The sequence below is a fragment of the Megascapheus bottae genome, chromosome 5 (assembly GCF_031878675.1).
Source record: "Megascapheus bottae isolate mThoBot1 chromosome 5, mThoBot2.hap1, whole genome shotgun sequence".
NCBI classification, from domain to species: Eukaryota; Metazoa; Chordata; class Mammalia; order Rodentia; family Geomyidae; genus Megascapheus; species Megascapheus bottae.
In genome coordinates, this window is record NC_143513.1 from 70,626,745 (window position 1) to 70,641,297 (window position 14,553).

The 14,553-nt window shown below is 42.1% G+C and overlaps 1 protein-coding gene across 5 annotated transcripts in view; it reads right to left on the reverse strand.

Annotated features, from left to right (window-relative positions):
* Positions 1-14,553, reverse strand: part of Chchd3 (coiled-coil-helix-coiled-coil-helix domain containing 3) — a 269,461-nt gene that overhangs the window by 3,913 nt on the left and 250,995 nt on the right. For 3 of the 5 annotated variants that reach the window (XM_090333322.1, XM_090333318.1, XM_090333319.1), the window contains 2 exons: positions 6,583-6,718; positions 3,253-3,339 (listed from right to left, as the gene is read on the reverse strand). In XM_090333322.1, coding sequence (XP_090189448.1) covers positions 3,253-3,339; positions 6,583-6,718 — 223 coding nt within the window. Of the gene's footprint in view, positions 1-3,252; positions 3,340-5,549; positions 5,650-6,582; positions 6,719-14,553 lie in introns of those variants that run through there. The other 2 variants (XM_090333321.1, XM_090333320.1) reach the window with 2 other exon arrangements.

Here is a 14,553-nt window from a genome sequence, read left to right on the forward strand (position 1 = left end):
TCAATAGATTTAAGAGGAATTTTGGCAGCTCCAGACTGCTCAGTAATTATCACAAAGAGAAGAGGTTGTTGTTCTTATTTATTGTTTTTGTTTCTTAAGATACCACTCTGAGGGGCAGGCCCAGTGATGAACAACTGTAACCCCAGCTATTCAGATGCAATGATCAGAAGAATCATGGCTCGAAGCCAGCGTGGACAAAAAATGAATGGGAATGCAAAATGAAGTGTTTTGTTTTTTCCTTTGTTGCTGTTTTTGTTTTCTTTTCCTTTTGTCTTGTTTGTTTGCTTATATGTCTGGGAGGGTATGGGGTGGCACAGAAGTAGCAGGAGAAAGGGTAAACAAATGCAGCAGTGGTACACTAGATACCATGTTGAAAATGAACTATAACAACTTGTGGGTAGGGATGGGAGGGAAAAACTGGGTAGAGTGGGCGAAGGAGTGATAGTCCAATAGAAATACTCTTTACCTGACTTATGTAACTGTAACCCCTTTGTATATCACCTTCATAATAATAGAAAACTTTATAAAAAATAAATGAAATTCCTGTCCTTCCAAATAAGCTATGCATGGTAACTCATGCCTGCAATCTCAGCTATACATATATGGAACCCTAGGAAGGAGAATCACAATGCAAAATGTGAGACCTTATCTGAAAACAAATAAATAAAACACCATAGCAAAAAAGGAGTGGAGGCCTTGCTCAAGTACAAGTGTGTTTGCCTAGAAGTATAAGGCCCTGAGATCAAACCCATCAGGGGAAAAAAAAATAGATACCACTTAGAGTTCTTGTTTTGATTATTTCACCAGACTTTCTCTAGGACTTCAGATGGAGACAGGCTGTGTACAGAGGCAGACAATTGCGGATGTGGGGAAGCGTTGACTGACATGGGAGTGAGTCCTGAAGCCTAGGCTCAGGACTTGACTTTCCACTAAAAAGAGACAGGAAGAGAATGAGGGCAGTGATGATGAAGGACACAATCAGAAGACTGCGAATGAGACAGGAAGGAAAAGCCATCCACAGATTCAATTAGAAGAAGCACAAAGCCAGCTCTGTTGCACACACATTCTCCCTCTCTACCTGCAAATCTGATTAGCTGACTAATTTTGTTTTCATGTCCGTCCTTTCCCCCAGCCAGGACTGTGCTTCATTTTTCTGCTTTAGAGGAAACTCAAGTTAACTTTTGTCTGCCTGGATCTTGTTCCCTATCTTCCACAATAAATTCTGTGTAATATTCAGATTAAGTTACAAGTAATTAACAGTTTATACAACTTGCTGCAATAACAGACAAAACACTAACATATTGCAGTTCTAACTCTTGAAGGATGAGCCTGGAACAGAAATCCCTATTAGGAAAAATGAAAATCTATTACCACGGTAGTATTTCTTCCATTAAACTCAGATTAAAATAAGAGAAAATATCATAAAGCAAACTATTACTCGCAGAAAGTGGTTTAGCAAAGGATTCCTGTGATGGAAGAGGTTAGGCCAACAAAGTTAAAGTTGGGAATTTCATTTGCTTTGATGGGTCTCCAAATTCCAAGGGCCCTCATGAGGGATGGGGGGGGGGGGATCAACTATGACACACCTGTGTGGGAACCTGAGCCTCGCAGCCTAGTGGGGAGAGGAATAAATGTCACTCGGTGGTGGTGATAAAGAGGCTCTGAACACAAGAAACACAATCAACACACATTCCCACCTAGCTGACCTTGATTTATCTTTGTGCTCCTGAAGGGGGGTGGTGTACACATCAGAGATTTCTCCTTCTCCAGCCAGGAGCAGGGTGTCTGGGAATAGTATAGCTGAGGGCGGATCTGGTCCCAATCATGAGCTAGCCAGGGCCAGGTAGTATCACCCCAGATCAGCACTCCTCCCTGGCTGCCACCCACAAACAACAGTGATGCCTCTCCCAGGATCACCTACAGATGTGGTGGGGCAGAGGAGAGGGGAAGAGGACTTCTCCAGGGGTTCCTTTCTCTTTCCATCAGCACTGGAGGCTAAGGATGCATTCTAAGGGAGGGCCTGATGAGGCTACCCGGTGGGTTTCATCTTTCCAGACAGGGAAAAACACAGAGCCAGAAGAACCTTGGGTGGCAGGAGAATGACCTCAAAGCAGCCCAGCCTGATGGGTTTTGGAGAAACAGATCCCAGACAGCCATGCAGTCTTATGGGAGGATTGGTGAAAATTCAGGTGCCCTGTCTCTTTCCCCGCTTTCTGAATCAGAATCTGCAGGGAAGGGTGAAGCTCACCTACACTGATACCATGGGGAAGGCCTCCTGGGCTTGAAATCCAGAGCAGGCTCTGGGAGCCCAGCTCTGCTGCCCTTATAGGCGGGTCCTTTCTGTGCTAACTGTGCACAGGAAAAGATGAAGCTGACTCAGGTGATAGCTAAGTCCTTCTAGCTCTAACTGCCTGGCCTACTAAAACATTCACCTATCATGCATATTCACCTGAAAATAATAAAAAAATACAGTTTGCTCTGGCACAAGGATTTTCATTCAAGAACAGTGACTGCTAAGCAACAGCACTACTATGGTTTTCAAGTCCTCTTCCATTGTTAAAATAAAAGGAAATTCTTGAATCTTAGATGAACACAAATCCAACCAATAGGAGAGGTAAAATACAAAATACAAATACACTCTCCTTAAGAAGGCTTTCAGAAAATTAGCCTGGGTGAATTTCGATATCTGCATTGACCTTGAGGTCTTCTGTTTGGAGTTAACTATGCACCAGAATGTCATTTATCTTTGGAAATGAAGGGACTGGTGTACCAGCCTTGGTGGAGGGGGGGGGTGGGATGATGTCACATTAAGATCCCATCTCCTTTATCAGAGTCTTAACCCACTCCCTTCATATCATTTTCGGATGTGACAAGTAGGCAAACAGGAGACACACATGCCTGAGGTGGAATAGTGGATATTTCTCTCTTGGTTACTGATCCACTGCTTGCTTATGGATTTAAATCTCTGTGTGGTTTGTAGACTTCGGATTACCCAGCATCAGGCCCTGTGTAGCTTTCTGGATCTTGGGCATCTTTCTGGAATTATCTGTTGCTTCTGGTCTCAGAGTGTTCCTTAGTTCTTCACATTTTGGCTTCCTGCTCCAGCTCCCAAATGGCTCCCCTCCCACGGTCCCCTGCGCCACCACCCACACCTCATAGAATAAGGAATCACGATATGGTGGGGGCCTGGGCATTCTGTATTTCTAATGGCGTTTCTTAGTGGCAGTCCCGAGATAGCCGGTTTTCACTTACTGACTTGGGAGAAATTGTCAAACCGTTTCCATCCCTCCCACTTCGCCCAGCCGCCTTGACTTCCAGTGGGCTGTCAGGAGTGTGAACCTGTGGAAAGCACACATAGCTACAGGAGGCAGGCAGCCGGCAGACCAATCCCACCTGCCATTGTTTTGAGTAAAGTCCCCAGTGGGCAATGCATATCTGCATGCCAGCCCTTTCCATGCCTGTTCCCTTTTATAAAGCAGAATTTGGGGATGCCTGGTCCTGATGCCAGGTAAGGAGGTGAACAGTTAAATGGGATGGAAACTTGATTTTTGAAGGTAAGAAGTAATCCAATCTTAGGGTATTTAGAAAGTTATGACTCTAAGCAGGTAAGAGAAAAATAAAGAACATAGAATTCCCTCAGCCAATGTTCTAATTTATTTAGATAGGATCTCAATAGATATCACTATGTAGTCAAGACTGACCTAAAACTTGCAATTCTCTTTACTCAGCCTCCAGTGTGCTGGGATTACAGGCATGTACAAGCACACCAGGCATCTCCTTCATTTAAAAAGGCTATCTCTCAGAGCCTGGGAGGTAACTCAATGGTAGAGTTCTTTTCTAGCATGCATAAGACCCTCAGATCTTTGGTTTGTTTTCTAGCACCAAAAAAGAAAAAAAAGAAGGGGGAGGAGTACTGTGTCTCTCCTTCAGTCTTATAAATAATGAGAACACTTTAATTTGTTTATTTTTATGAAGAACACATAAGTTAACATACTGACAATAAAAAATGTCCAGCCCAGTAGGAGTTACTTAGGACTAGCTGAAGACTGATCTGAATAAGTGAAGAAGAAGAAAGGAAAGGAAAGCTAAGGAGTACCCGGAAACCTTCCCACAGTAAAACCTATTAGGTCTCTAGAACCGTGCCCCAGGGAGCCTGTGAAAGCCAATCCTATGAGTCAGTTAAGAGTGAAGAGGGTTTGTATTAGAGTTATTCCATGGGAAACTTTACTTTGGAAATGGACTATATGACCTAATGGCTGGTATATTCATATGTCCAGCCTGTTCTTGGGACCTAAAAGGAAGTGTAAGGGAGTAGGTGCATCAAAACTGGCACCTTAGGCAGAGAGGATCACAGCACTGCTGAACAGTGGGACAGAGCTGAAGTCATGAGGTTAGACTAACTTCACAGGGAACAAAGTAACCACTCATAAATAGTGGTATAATCTCCCTCTGGCTAAGGAAGTGTTGTGATCCTGGGACTCCTTTGACCATGGGCTCTGTCATCTCATGCCTCTATGGATGATCTTCAGTCTCTCTTATAACCTGACCATGTTCTTTGCCCTCATTATTGCTTTCATGTTCCTTCTCTGCCATATATCGGTGTTAGCACATGATGGATGGCCCTTTAAACACCCACTCAAAACAAAGCCCCACTTAACTTAGTTTGAATTTGTTTTTATTTTTTATGGCAGTTATATTTCAGTCTAGTTGTTAAATTTACCATTATAATTTCTATGGGTTTCAATGCTCTCAACTGTAAAATGGTGAAAATAAAACCATTTCTACTTACATCTCAGGCTGTCAGAAAGAAAACAAGCAGGAGAATGGATGTGAAATGATCTTGAAATCTCAAATGGTGCAGAGACATAAGGTGGTATTATTTCCTGGTTCTTGCCCATTTCAGTGTTGTCCCATCTTATGAAAAAGGTTTTGTGGGCAAATATTCCTTGTACTATACAATTCATGGCACACAGGGGCATGGAAAATAATAGGCACTTCAAGCACATATGTATGTAATGACATTAAATTACATGGTAGACATGGGAGTGAGGGGAGGAGGGAGGGTCTCTTGAGATTACTGGTAATAATTTAATACGTTTCGCTGTTATGCTTAGTTTCAGCATGAAATAATATACTGGAGGAAAGAAGGGGAAATATGATTCAATTAAATAATAAATACTCACAATATTACTCCAATTTATAGATGGGAAAAATCAAGGCTCAAGAGTGAGTAAAAACTAAAGCTTGGATACTAACTCAGGCCTACCAGATTCTACTCTGCTGGTACCCTATGTTCTATCTGATGTTGCCCTGTGCTGACTGGTTTATTCTTTCTTTCTCTATGATCTCATGGAGCTGGGTGTGGATGATTCAACATAACCTGGTGGGCGGGATGGAGCCAATAGTCTTAACGCCCTTGTCCATGGCTAGTGTATTATAAATCACACTGTGGCAACAGGCACACATGTCAGACATTTTAGCCTTGAAACCTGTACTTTGTCACAGCCATTCTTTCTACTGACTACTCAGCCTCACCTTAATAAAATCCTGTTATCAAGTTAGGAAAATCCACGAGTCAACTGCCAAGTCCCAGGTGCTTTAGGTAGTATTAACAGAGAAGGCTGGGGCTTGTTAAGAGCATCTGAGAAGCTGTTTTTGACAAATACAATGTACTCACTCTTAAGACGAGCCACATCATGTCTAGCAAAGACATTTAAAGCAAAGGACCCATACCATATCCCAAGAGTTCTACAAGTAATGCTACAAGGATGGACTAGACACAAGCAAGCCACTAGTTTTTAAAGGCAACATGGGCTTTTAATCTTGATATTTTTAGTGTTACTGGTAGTTCTGAGCTATTCAGACAATAGCAACCCTCCCCTCAGATATTAAGGACGTGTTAGCAATTTACACTAAATGGTGTATGATTATAACTATAGCAAATTGGACTGCAGGAAGGCACGCTGTGTAACTCAAACACTAGATTTAGTTGGGTTAGAAGGTCAACTCTAGGGAATCTGTCAGCAGAAAGAATCAAAGTTTCCAATAATTTCTGCCTCTCAAAACTACCTACATCCAACTGCTAAAGTGGTTAAATGATAGGCAATTATGTAACCTTTCAGAATTGTTCATTTGCTATACGGTTATTACTAGCTTTCTGATGTACATAAATCAGAGGAAACATATCATGTGCACATCATTTTATTAGGATATGACTAGAAGGCCAAGAGAAATCTACAAAGAAAAGGAAGAGTCTTCCCTCGATTTTATTTCCAGTTTCCTTCTCTGGTAAAAGGAGTGACCTGGCTAGTAAACAGTGTGTATTTTGTTACTAGTTTTGAATGTGGGCTTTCTGAAACTCCCTGCTACTTATAGACCAGAGGCTGCTGGCCACCTCATTTACTGTGTTCTTCTGCTAGATTTCAATACTGACCTAAGAATACAAGGCAATGACCTTGCGTTATTCGAAAACAAAGAGAAATGAGAAAGCTTTCCACACACATGCACTTCTTACCCCTCGCCCCATGATGTTGGGTTTTGTCTACGCTCTTGGTATCCCCACTAGCCTGCTTACACACTCACCTTTTTGGCATGGTTGACACACAGCATATATTGGCTGGCCAGGGCAGAGCAGCTTAGGGTCTTCTGGGTGTTCTGGCGGTAACACTGGAGGATTTTCGCCTGCAGATCAGCACAGACCGGATGATACTCATACCGCCTGAAAAACCAAAACAGGGGCCACTGAGATCTCCAATCCTTCAGAACAAGGCCAAGGTTAGGACATATAAAACATTAAGATATAAATGGTGCAGTAGTAGAAAATGTTTAATAATATATTTCCTTTTATTTGATACTACTACAAGTGATACTATATAATTTTTGCTCCTAAAGCCAAGGGCAAAGCCAAACCCTATGTATGGTGCCAGGTTCTTATATTCCTGTTCTCTGAGCCAGAAATCTTGTAGCCCTAACTTTTCTCTCTTTGCTCACATTCAGCAACTCACAGATCTGGAGATCCAATTTTGTGATTCAGTCCTTCTTAATATGATCACTACAAAAATTCCAAATTAGGGCCAGGAGTTTGGCCTAGTGGTTAAAGTGCTTGCCTAGCATGCATGAAGACCCAGGTTCGATTCCTCGGTACCACATACATAGAAAAAAAGCCGGAAGTGGTGCTGAGGCTCAAGTGGTAGAGCTCTAGCCTTGAGAAAGTCCAAGGACAGTGCTCAAGCCCTGAACCCAAGCCCAGGACTGGCAAAAAAAAAAAAAAAATTCCAAATTATTTACCTCCCAGATTCAAACAGTGACCTATGAACAGGCCTCTGCATCTCTACACTCTTTACACTCTTGCCTTTGCCTCCCCTTTCCTTTCCTCTCCCTTTCCCTTTCTTTTCCCTTTCCCTTTCCATCCCCCTCCCCTCTCCTCCCTTTCCCTTCCCCTTCCTTCCTTCCTTCCTTCCTTCCTTCCTTCCTTCCTTCCTTCCTTCCTTCTCCTTCCTCCCTCCACTCCTCCCTCCATGTTCCCCTCTCATTTTTCCCCCTTGTAGTATTGGGTTTGAACTCATGGCCTTGCACTTGCTAGGCACAAGCTCTCCCATGTGAGTCATTCCCCTAGACCCAGGAGGTTCTTTCTAATCTGTGGACCAGAATCACTACTCTCCTTACCCACACTGCTTCTTAGATAAAACATGAGGCCAGTAATAAAGCAGTATTTAGTCAAGTTCCCGGGTCAGCTTTAGCCTCCTTCCAGCCAGCACACTGCTGTGGTGGGCAAACCATGTTCTGAGTTTGGTTCATTCAGTCATCCTCAGATCTGTGCTTACACTACGCATCATTTTGGAAATGTTCTGTACTGAAACTGCTACCCACAACTGTGGAATAGGAAAAGACTCATTTTCCATCATATCTTTCAATGCTCAGCTCCAGTGTAAACTGTTTCCAACTTTTGCTAGCTACCTGACACACCTCCTCCATCTCTTACTTGCCACACTGGTGACACCCACTATTCTTACATGAATGTAAATTTACTAGAATGCAAATGACTTACTTTTATTGAGGTACTGGGTATTGGATACAGACACCTCTTACAGAAGCCACACAGTTAAGTTGCTTGAATGAATACAAATGGGTAGAAGGAAAACATTCGAAAGCATCCTGGATTAAATTCTCGCAACTCTATTTACACATCTAAGATTTTTAGTTGCTCTCAGTGCCTCCACTGTACCAAACACAAATGTTTCTAAAAGCTGACATACACATTTGAAAACTAATAACAAAATAAGACAAATGAATTATATGATCAAAAATAAAATATTCTTTTTAATATGGTAGGGGAATTTGAATTATAAGGGCTAGACGCATGGAGAAAAACCCATAAAACAATTGCTTTCCAAATTAGTTTAACAGAAAATGCTTCCAGTCTTTCTTATCAGTTCTGTCTCAGAAATTTAAATTTGTTATTTCCATATAATCTTGAAACAGCATTATTTTAAATTTAATAGTTTCTTTAAAAAAACCCACAAACCCTAGAGAACAAAGGGGAATATTTGCTATCAATAAAGAACCCCCTGGGTGATGATTTGTCTCATTACTTTTATCCAACATGCTAAGCTAATATATATCTTACTGGAATAGAAATGCAAACCATGTTACTGGTCCCTGAGGGAATTTACTTCCTTCTACCCTTGAAAGAAAGTAGACACAGGAAAAAAGAATCCCACAAATTTCATATATCATTGCATTTACGTTTCCATTCATTATCTTACTGCTTTGTCAAATACCTAAGGACAGAATTTAAATTGAATCCCGAGAGCTTCAATTTTTTCTTAAGCTCACAAAGTTCAGATGTCTTTTCTGGATCTAGACTTCTCTAATCCCCTACCATGAACACCAGTATTTATAAGGAGTCAGCCATGATTCCAAGAGCTCAAGCATAGACACCACTGACTGATAACAGCAGGACACATATCAAAGAAAATATGAATTACTATCTGGTCAGCTGAATCTAGCAAATACATGGCTAATGACTCATAGTTCAGAGGAAAGCAAAATGACATTCTGGCCCTGTGTTGAAAATGAACTGCTTCTCCAAAGGTAAGAGGGATTTGGAAGACTAGAAGAATACTGAGCAGATACATGTTTCCTTCCTAATACATGCTTGCACACACGGACGGACAGACAGACAGACAGACACACACACACACACACACACACACACACACACACACACACGACCATCCACACACTGCACACTGGAAAGGGATGACTGTGCATACAGTTTTCTCTCAAAATGACTATTTGCAATGGGATAATTCACCTAGTAACTTGGACTCCTTAGAAATAATATAAGTTGTCTATAAGCATTTACCTTGAACTGAGATATTAGTCATGCAAGTTAAAAAAATCTGAGTTATTTATGATTAGGATGTGTCAAAATATACTTTTATCACCACAAATCAATACTACTACTTTGCTTCCAGGGCTCTTTGTTTCCTGTCTGGCAGTTTTTCTGGATGTGTGTGCACACATAGCCATCATCTCAAATCATTTCTATACACATTCCCACTTGTATTGACGATTAGATGGTAGAGAGGGAGGGAAGAGCAGTGAAAATCAGCATAATTGTCCCGCAGCTCTTGGAGCAGACTTTGGCCCATTTCTCTTGGCTACATGTATAATGGTAAAGCTGTGCCTCTGTATTGATCTGCGATCCTTGTTATACTGCCCTAATGCACTGTTTTCACTTTGGGAAAATGCTAAATGAGATCAGTACCTAACTTTAGAAGGCCATAAAGCACAAGCCATGGCACCTTCCATTCAGGAAAAGAATTTCAAAGACATTTCCAATATGCATTATGGTAAAACCCTCTGTATAATCATAGATTTAGCAATTGACTTTTATTGACTGCTTTCATTCCTGCTGATGGAAAAAGCCATTATTAGGTAAAAATAACAAAAGGCAGAATTTCAAGCTGCCTAAGAAGGGAAATTAAATCTTAGTTGCAAAGGACATTTGAACAATTTAATTTCATTGTATGTAAGGAAGATTCAGAAAAGAAATAGTGCATAACAATGTAAAGAGCAAGATGAACTGTAGATTTGGAGGACTCTAAGTCATAATAAGGAAAATATAATTATCCCAAAACAAGTTCAGTGAAAAAGAACTAGAAAGATACAGTCGACCTTAAAATATATACATATATCAAAATCAACCGGGAAAAAATCCAGTCTTGGAATCATTGGAGACTTTCAATGGAACCCAATCTCAGTACACTGTCATTTTCTTTCTTTACCCTTTTATGGTTAGATCTGTCCTCTTTTTTTCATTTATAGCAGCATTAGCAGCCTCCCCAGAGAGTCCTCATGGTGCATATGGCCAGGGTTTAGTGACAGTATACTGTCACTTTTGGGTCTGGAGCCCCAAAGACAGAATCTAAGATCAAAGTCAAAAGGAAGCACTCCTTATATTCTGTAGTGAAATAAAATATTTTTACCTCGCTAATGTTTAATGAACGTATTCACTTAAGAAGTATCTAAGATAATATTCCTAAATATTTTTCTCAGAGCTACTCTGCAAACTTTGGAAAAGGAAAAGAATAAAGACAGAAGTTACAACTCTTTATAATTCTTAAAACACCTGATGATGGGACAGAAATTATTGTCACCCCTTTTGATTACTTCCTTCTTAAAGGCTGATAACTGGTCAAAAGGAAATGAAAACACTTTTGGTAGAATGGAAGCTGATTCTACTATTTTCAGTCCCTTGACTGTAGTGGCTAGGTTATCCGTTTTATAGCTAGCTGTTGGGTTCCCTGCTGCCTCTCTGACTTTTATGCTTTACGATCATCTTTGATACCAGTCTGGAGCTTTTGATTTTGATGCAACTACTCACCCAATCTTTTTAGCTTTATTAATATAAAGGACATGAATAATAAAGTACCTTCAGAGAAGGGAAAACAGGGAGTGAGATCTTGAAGTTCTACACTCAGAAGGTAAAAGAAGTCAGGTAATGACAACCAGCAGCCAGAATCCCTAAAACTCTCAAGAGCGCAAACCATTCATTATCTATTAGTGAAGATACACAGCAAAAGATCCTTGCCTGTATTTGGACCAGTCATTACTCTGTGAGGATTCTACAGAGATGATGATGAAAGGAGAAACAGAAGGAGTGAGGGAGAAAAAAATCAATGATAACAAAAGAAAGCTAAAGGAAAATTCTACTTAAAAAAACCCCAAACAAAAAACAAAATATGGCCCAATAATGAATCCTACATAAAGTCCAGTAGTCTTCTAAAACCCTATCTAATAAAGTAAAAGCAGGCATCAACTCTTCAATTCTTTTTTTTTTAAACTCTTCAATTCTTAAATTTCAAAAGCACTTATTTTATTTTGTTCTAAATTGTACATATGTTAAACCCAATGGCTGGCATTTCTGCCTTTCAAAATCCCAAAGTACAGCTACTGAACACATCACCAATATTGAAAGGGGTTTAATAGTTCACTCATTTCTTATCATTTATAAGGTGATTAGAGAGTCCAAAGGAAGAAAATACGTAAGTACACTAATTGTCTTCTAATAATTTTTTCCATTTTTATTTTATTTGACACTATAGTACAGCAGCCTCTTAATAACAAAATCTACAAAACAATTTAATTTCAGAGTTTCCTTACATGTTTTTTTCTTTGTAAGGAGCTGATTCTTTGTAATAATCATAACATGGGCCCCCTTCCCTGGCAACCAATGGACTTTTTAGATGTCCCTAGAATTTGGGCCACACCCAGCAGCCTCCGCCTTATCTCACCTGCAGTTAATCCTTCTCATCACCCCATTATATAAAGGCCAGAGAGAATGTCATCCAACTGCCTACTTCTCTAGGTGGTGGCTGCCAAGCCTTCAGTCATTATCTCAGGCTCTTCATTTGCATCAGTCTGGAGAAGAAAGGGATGGAGTGCTCATTGCCCGAGTTCTTGGGGGTGTTGGAGATTGGGCATCAGCAGCACAGTGTGCTCTCTGGTGGAGGCCTCTACTTGGGCAGGTTCCATATTGTCTTTAAGTGGCATGTCTTCAAACTCTTTCTGCACCTCCCTTAATGTAATCTTCTTCATGGGGCCTGACAAGTGGGAAGCGGCGTCAGCAGCAGGGGTCTCTGTGTCTGCTGGCATCTTGCCCCGGCACTCCATGCCTTCACCAGCAAGGAGCAGCAGCAGCTCCCACAGCTCTCTCTCCTTCTCCATCTTCTCCTGGGATGGCTGATTGACACACTGATACAGCTCATCCAGGACTTTCATCTCTTCCCTGCAGACAACTACGGATTCTTTGATGGAGCTGATGTACTCTGACAGCTGGCTGTATTGGTGCAGGAGACCATCTACTTGACTGCAGTGGACCACCTTGTCAAGTAGCTTGTGGATGAAGCAGATTTTCATCTTCTTCTTGGGCATCTTCATGTCCTGTTTCCTGTCCCCAGACACATCATGGTTCCGGCTCTTGAGGCCTGGTATTCCAGTTTTGTCTAGCACTGGCACTGAGCTGACAGGTTGGCCAGGCACCTGCTGTGAGCCTGCTCCTCCTGCAGCTGCTTGCTGAGTTGTACCTTTTTTGATTCAGCAGCTTTAAGGTAAAAACTCCTCATGGTCTGTGTGTTGTCTACACTCTCTGGGACAGTCATGTCAGGTGTCTTCTTCATTGCTCACTTCTTCACCTTCCCTAGGGAAAGCCAGGAAGCTCAGCTAGCTGGGCCTACAGTTGCTCCTTCTGATGCCTAGTTGCTTCCAGGCACCTCAGTGTCCTTTTGAGTCACCATCTTGTCCCTCAACTTGGTCTGCACCTTGCACTGGCTTCAGATGCTCCAGCAGCTGGGTGTGCCTCAGCAGGTGCTGCTACAGGGCCTCCTTCTGAGGTCAGCTGCTGACTGGAAGCCATGTGCTGATCACAGGTAGCTCTGAGCTATTGCAGCGGGGCCAGGTGCTGGTCATGCAGCTACTGCAGATTCTGAGCCTCCTGGCTCTTTACCTCAGCCACCTTCTCCCATTCTTCTAACTTTTCCTCTTGCTGATCCAGATTCCCCTTTAGATGTTTCTTCACTTGCTGGTCTGAGGTCAGGATGTTGGCAAGCTCCTCCTTCTCACCACTCAGCCTGTGGAAGGCATCCTGCAGCGGGACCAGCTGATCTTCCAGCTCTCCGTGGGGCACATGTGTGCATTCCATGGTCTCATGGATCTTGTGCCAATCCTCGTCATGTTGATCCCATCCCTCGGCCTTCTCCAGTCTCCACAGCTGCTCCTGCTGCTGCAGGTTCTGGAGACTGAAGCTCTGGTTTTCCTGTACCTGGATGTGAAGTTGTTGCTCCAGGTTTTTTTTAACTCCTTATGCATCTGGTAGGCCAAGGCCTGCAGCTACAGCTGCTGCTCAGCCTGAGATGGACCTGCAGGGGGCAGTGGATCTACCAGCTTCTTTTCCAGTTCCACCAGGTTGGTGTCTAGGTCCAACAACTACCTCAACCCCTTGCTCTTTTCTTCTCTCCCAGCTTAGTTCATCTGCTCTGAGGGCTGCTGGACCTTTTCCTTCTACATGGACCTTCCCACCCTCAGGTCCTCCATAAAGGTGTCTCTCTCCAACTTCAATGTTGTCGAGTTGTGTTTTCAGTGCTGTCCATCCGCTAGTGTTTGTTGAAACTTTCAAATTCTTATCTTCACATTGGTATTCTGTGTCCAGAGTATTTCCAGTTTTTTTCTGTAACTTGGTGTTCACTTCCTCCACATCTTCTTCATAGCTTCTGGTTTTTTCCTGGAGCTGAATCTTCACATTATTCAGGATTTCAATGAGTTGTAAGTTCTTCTTTTCAGTATCATTCTGCAGGATGGTAACTGGGGACAATGTCATCTCTAGCTCTCCGACGTGCTTCTGTGAAGCCTGCGGGCAGCCTGGCTACATGTTGCCAGGAAAGATTGAAAATGTCCTTCTTCTGAAACCAACATCTGTATCGATAGCTTGTGAATTTCAAGCTGTTTTCAGTGCCTCCTGCACATAGGCCATCTTCTCATTCTCTTTTTTCTGTGGATCCTGCAGGTCTTTCTTTTCCTGATTCAGGTGTTTGATCTCATTGCAGAGCTATTGGTTTCTTATTTTGCTGGAGTCCAGGGCAAGCACCAGATTCTCAGTGTTCCTGGGACCTAGGACTGCTCTTGACTCTGGCTGCTCTGTGTCCAAAGGGAGGGGAGGCTCAGACCTTAGGCAGAGGTCTTTGGCTGTACCCTGGTCAAATTACAATCCCCAGGGGCATTTGTCTTAGGGTTACCCTCCCTTAATACTTTTCTTCTTTTTCTTGAATTTTGCAGGTCCATTAGGACAATTCTTCTGCGGTATTTTTGCAGTAGTTTCTTTCCTACAGCTATTTTTTTTTCATCTTGTTTGTTCAGACATCCCAGCACTGAGACAGGGAAGATAAGGAGGCAACAATCCCAGACTCTATGAAAGCACGTGTATTCTCTCAATCACTAACAACCATGTTTATTTCCTACTATATCTGCAAAGTCACCTCAATTCTTTCACTC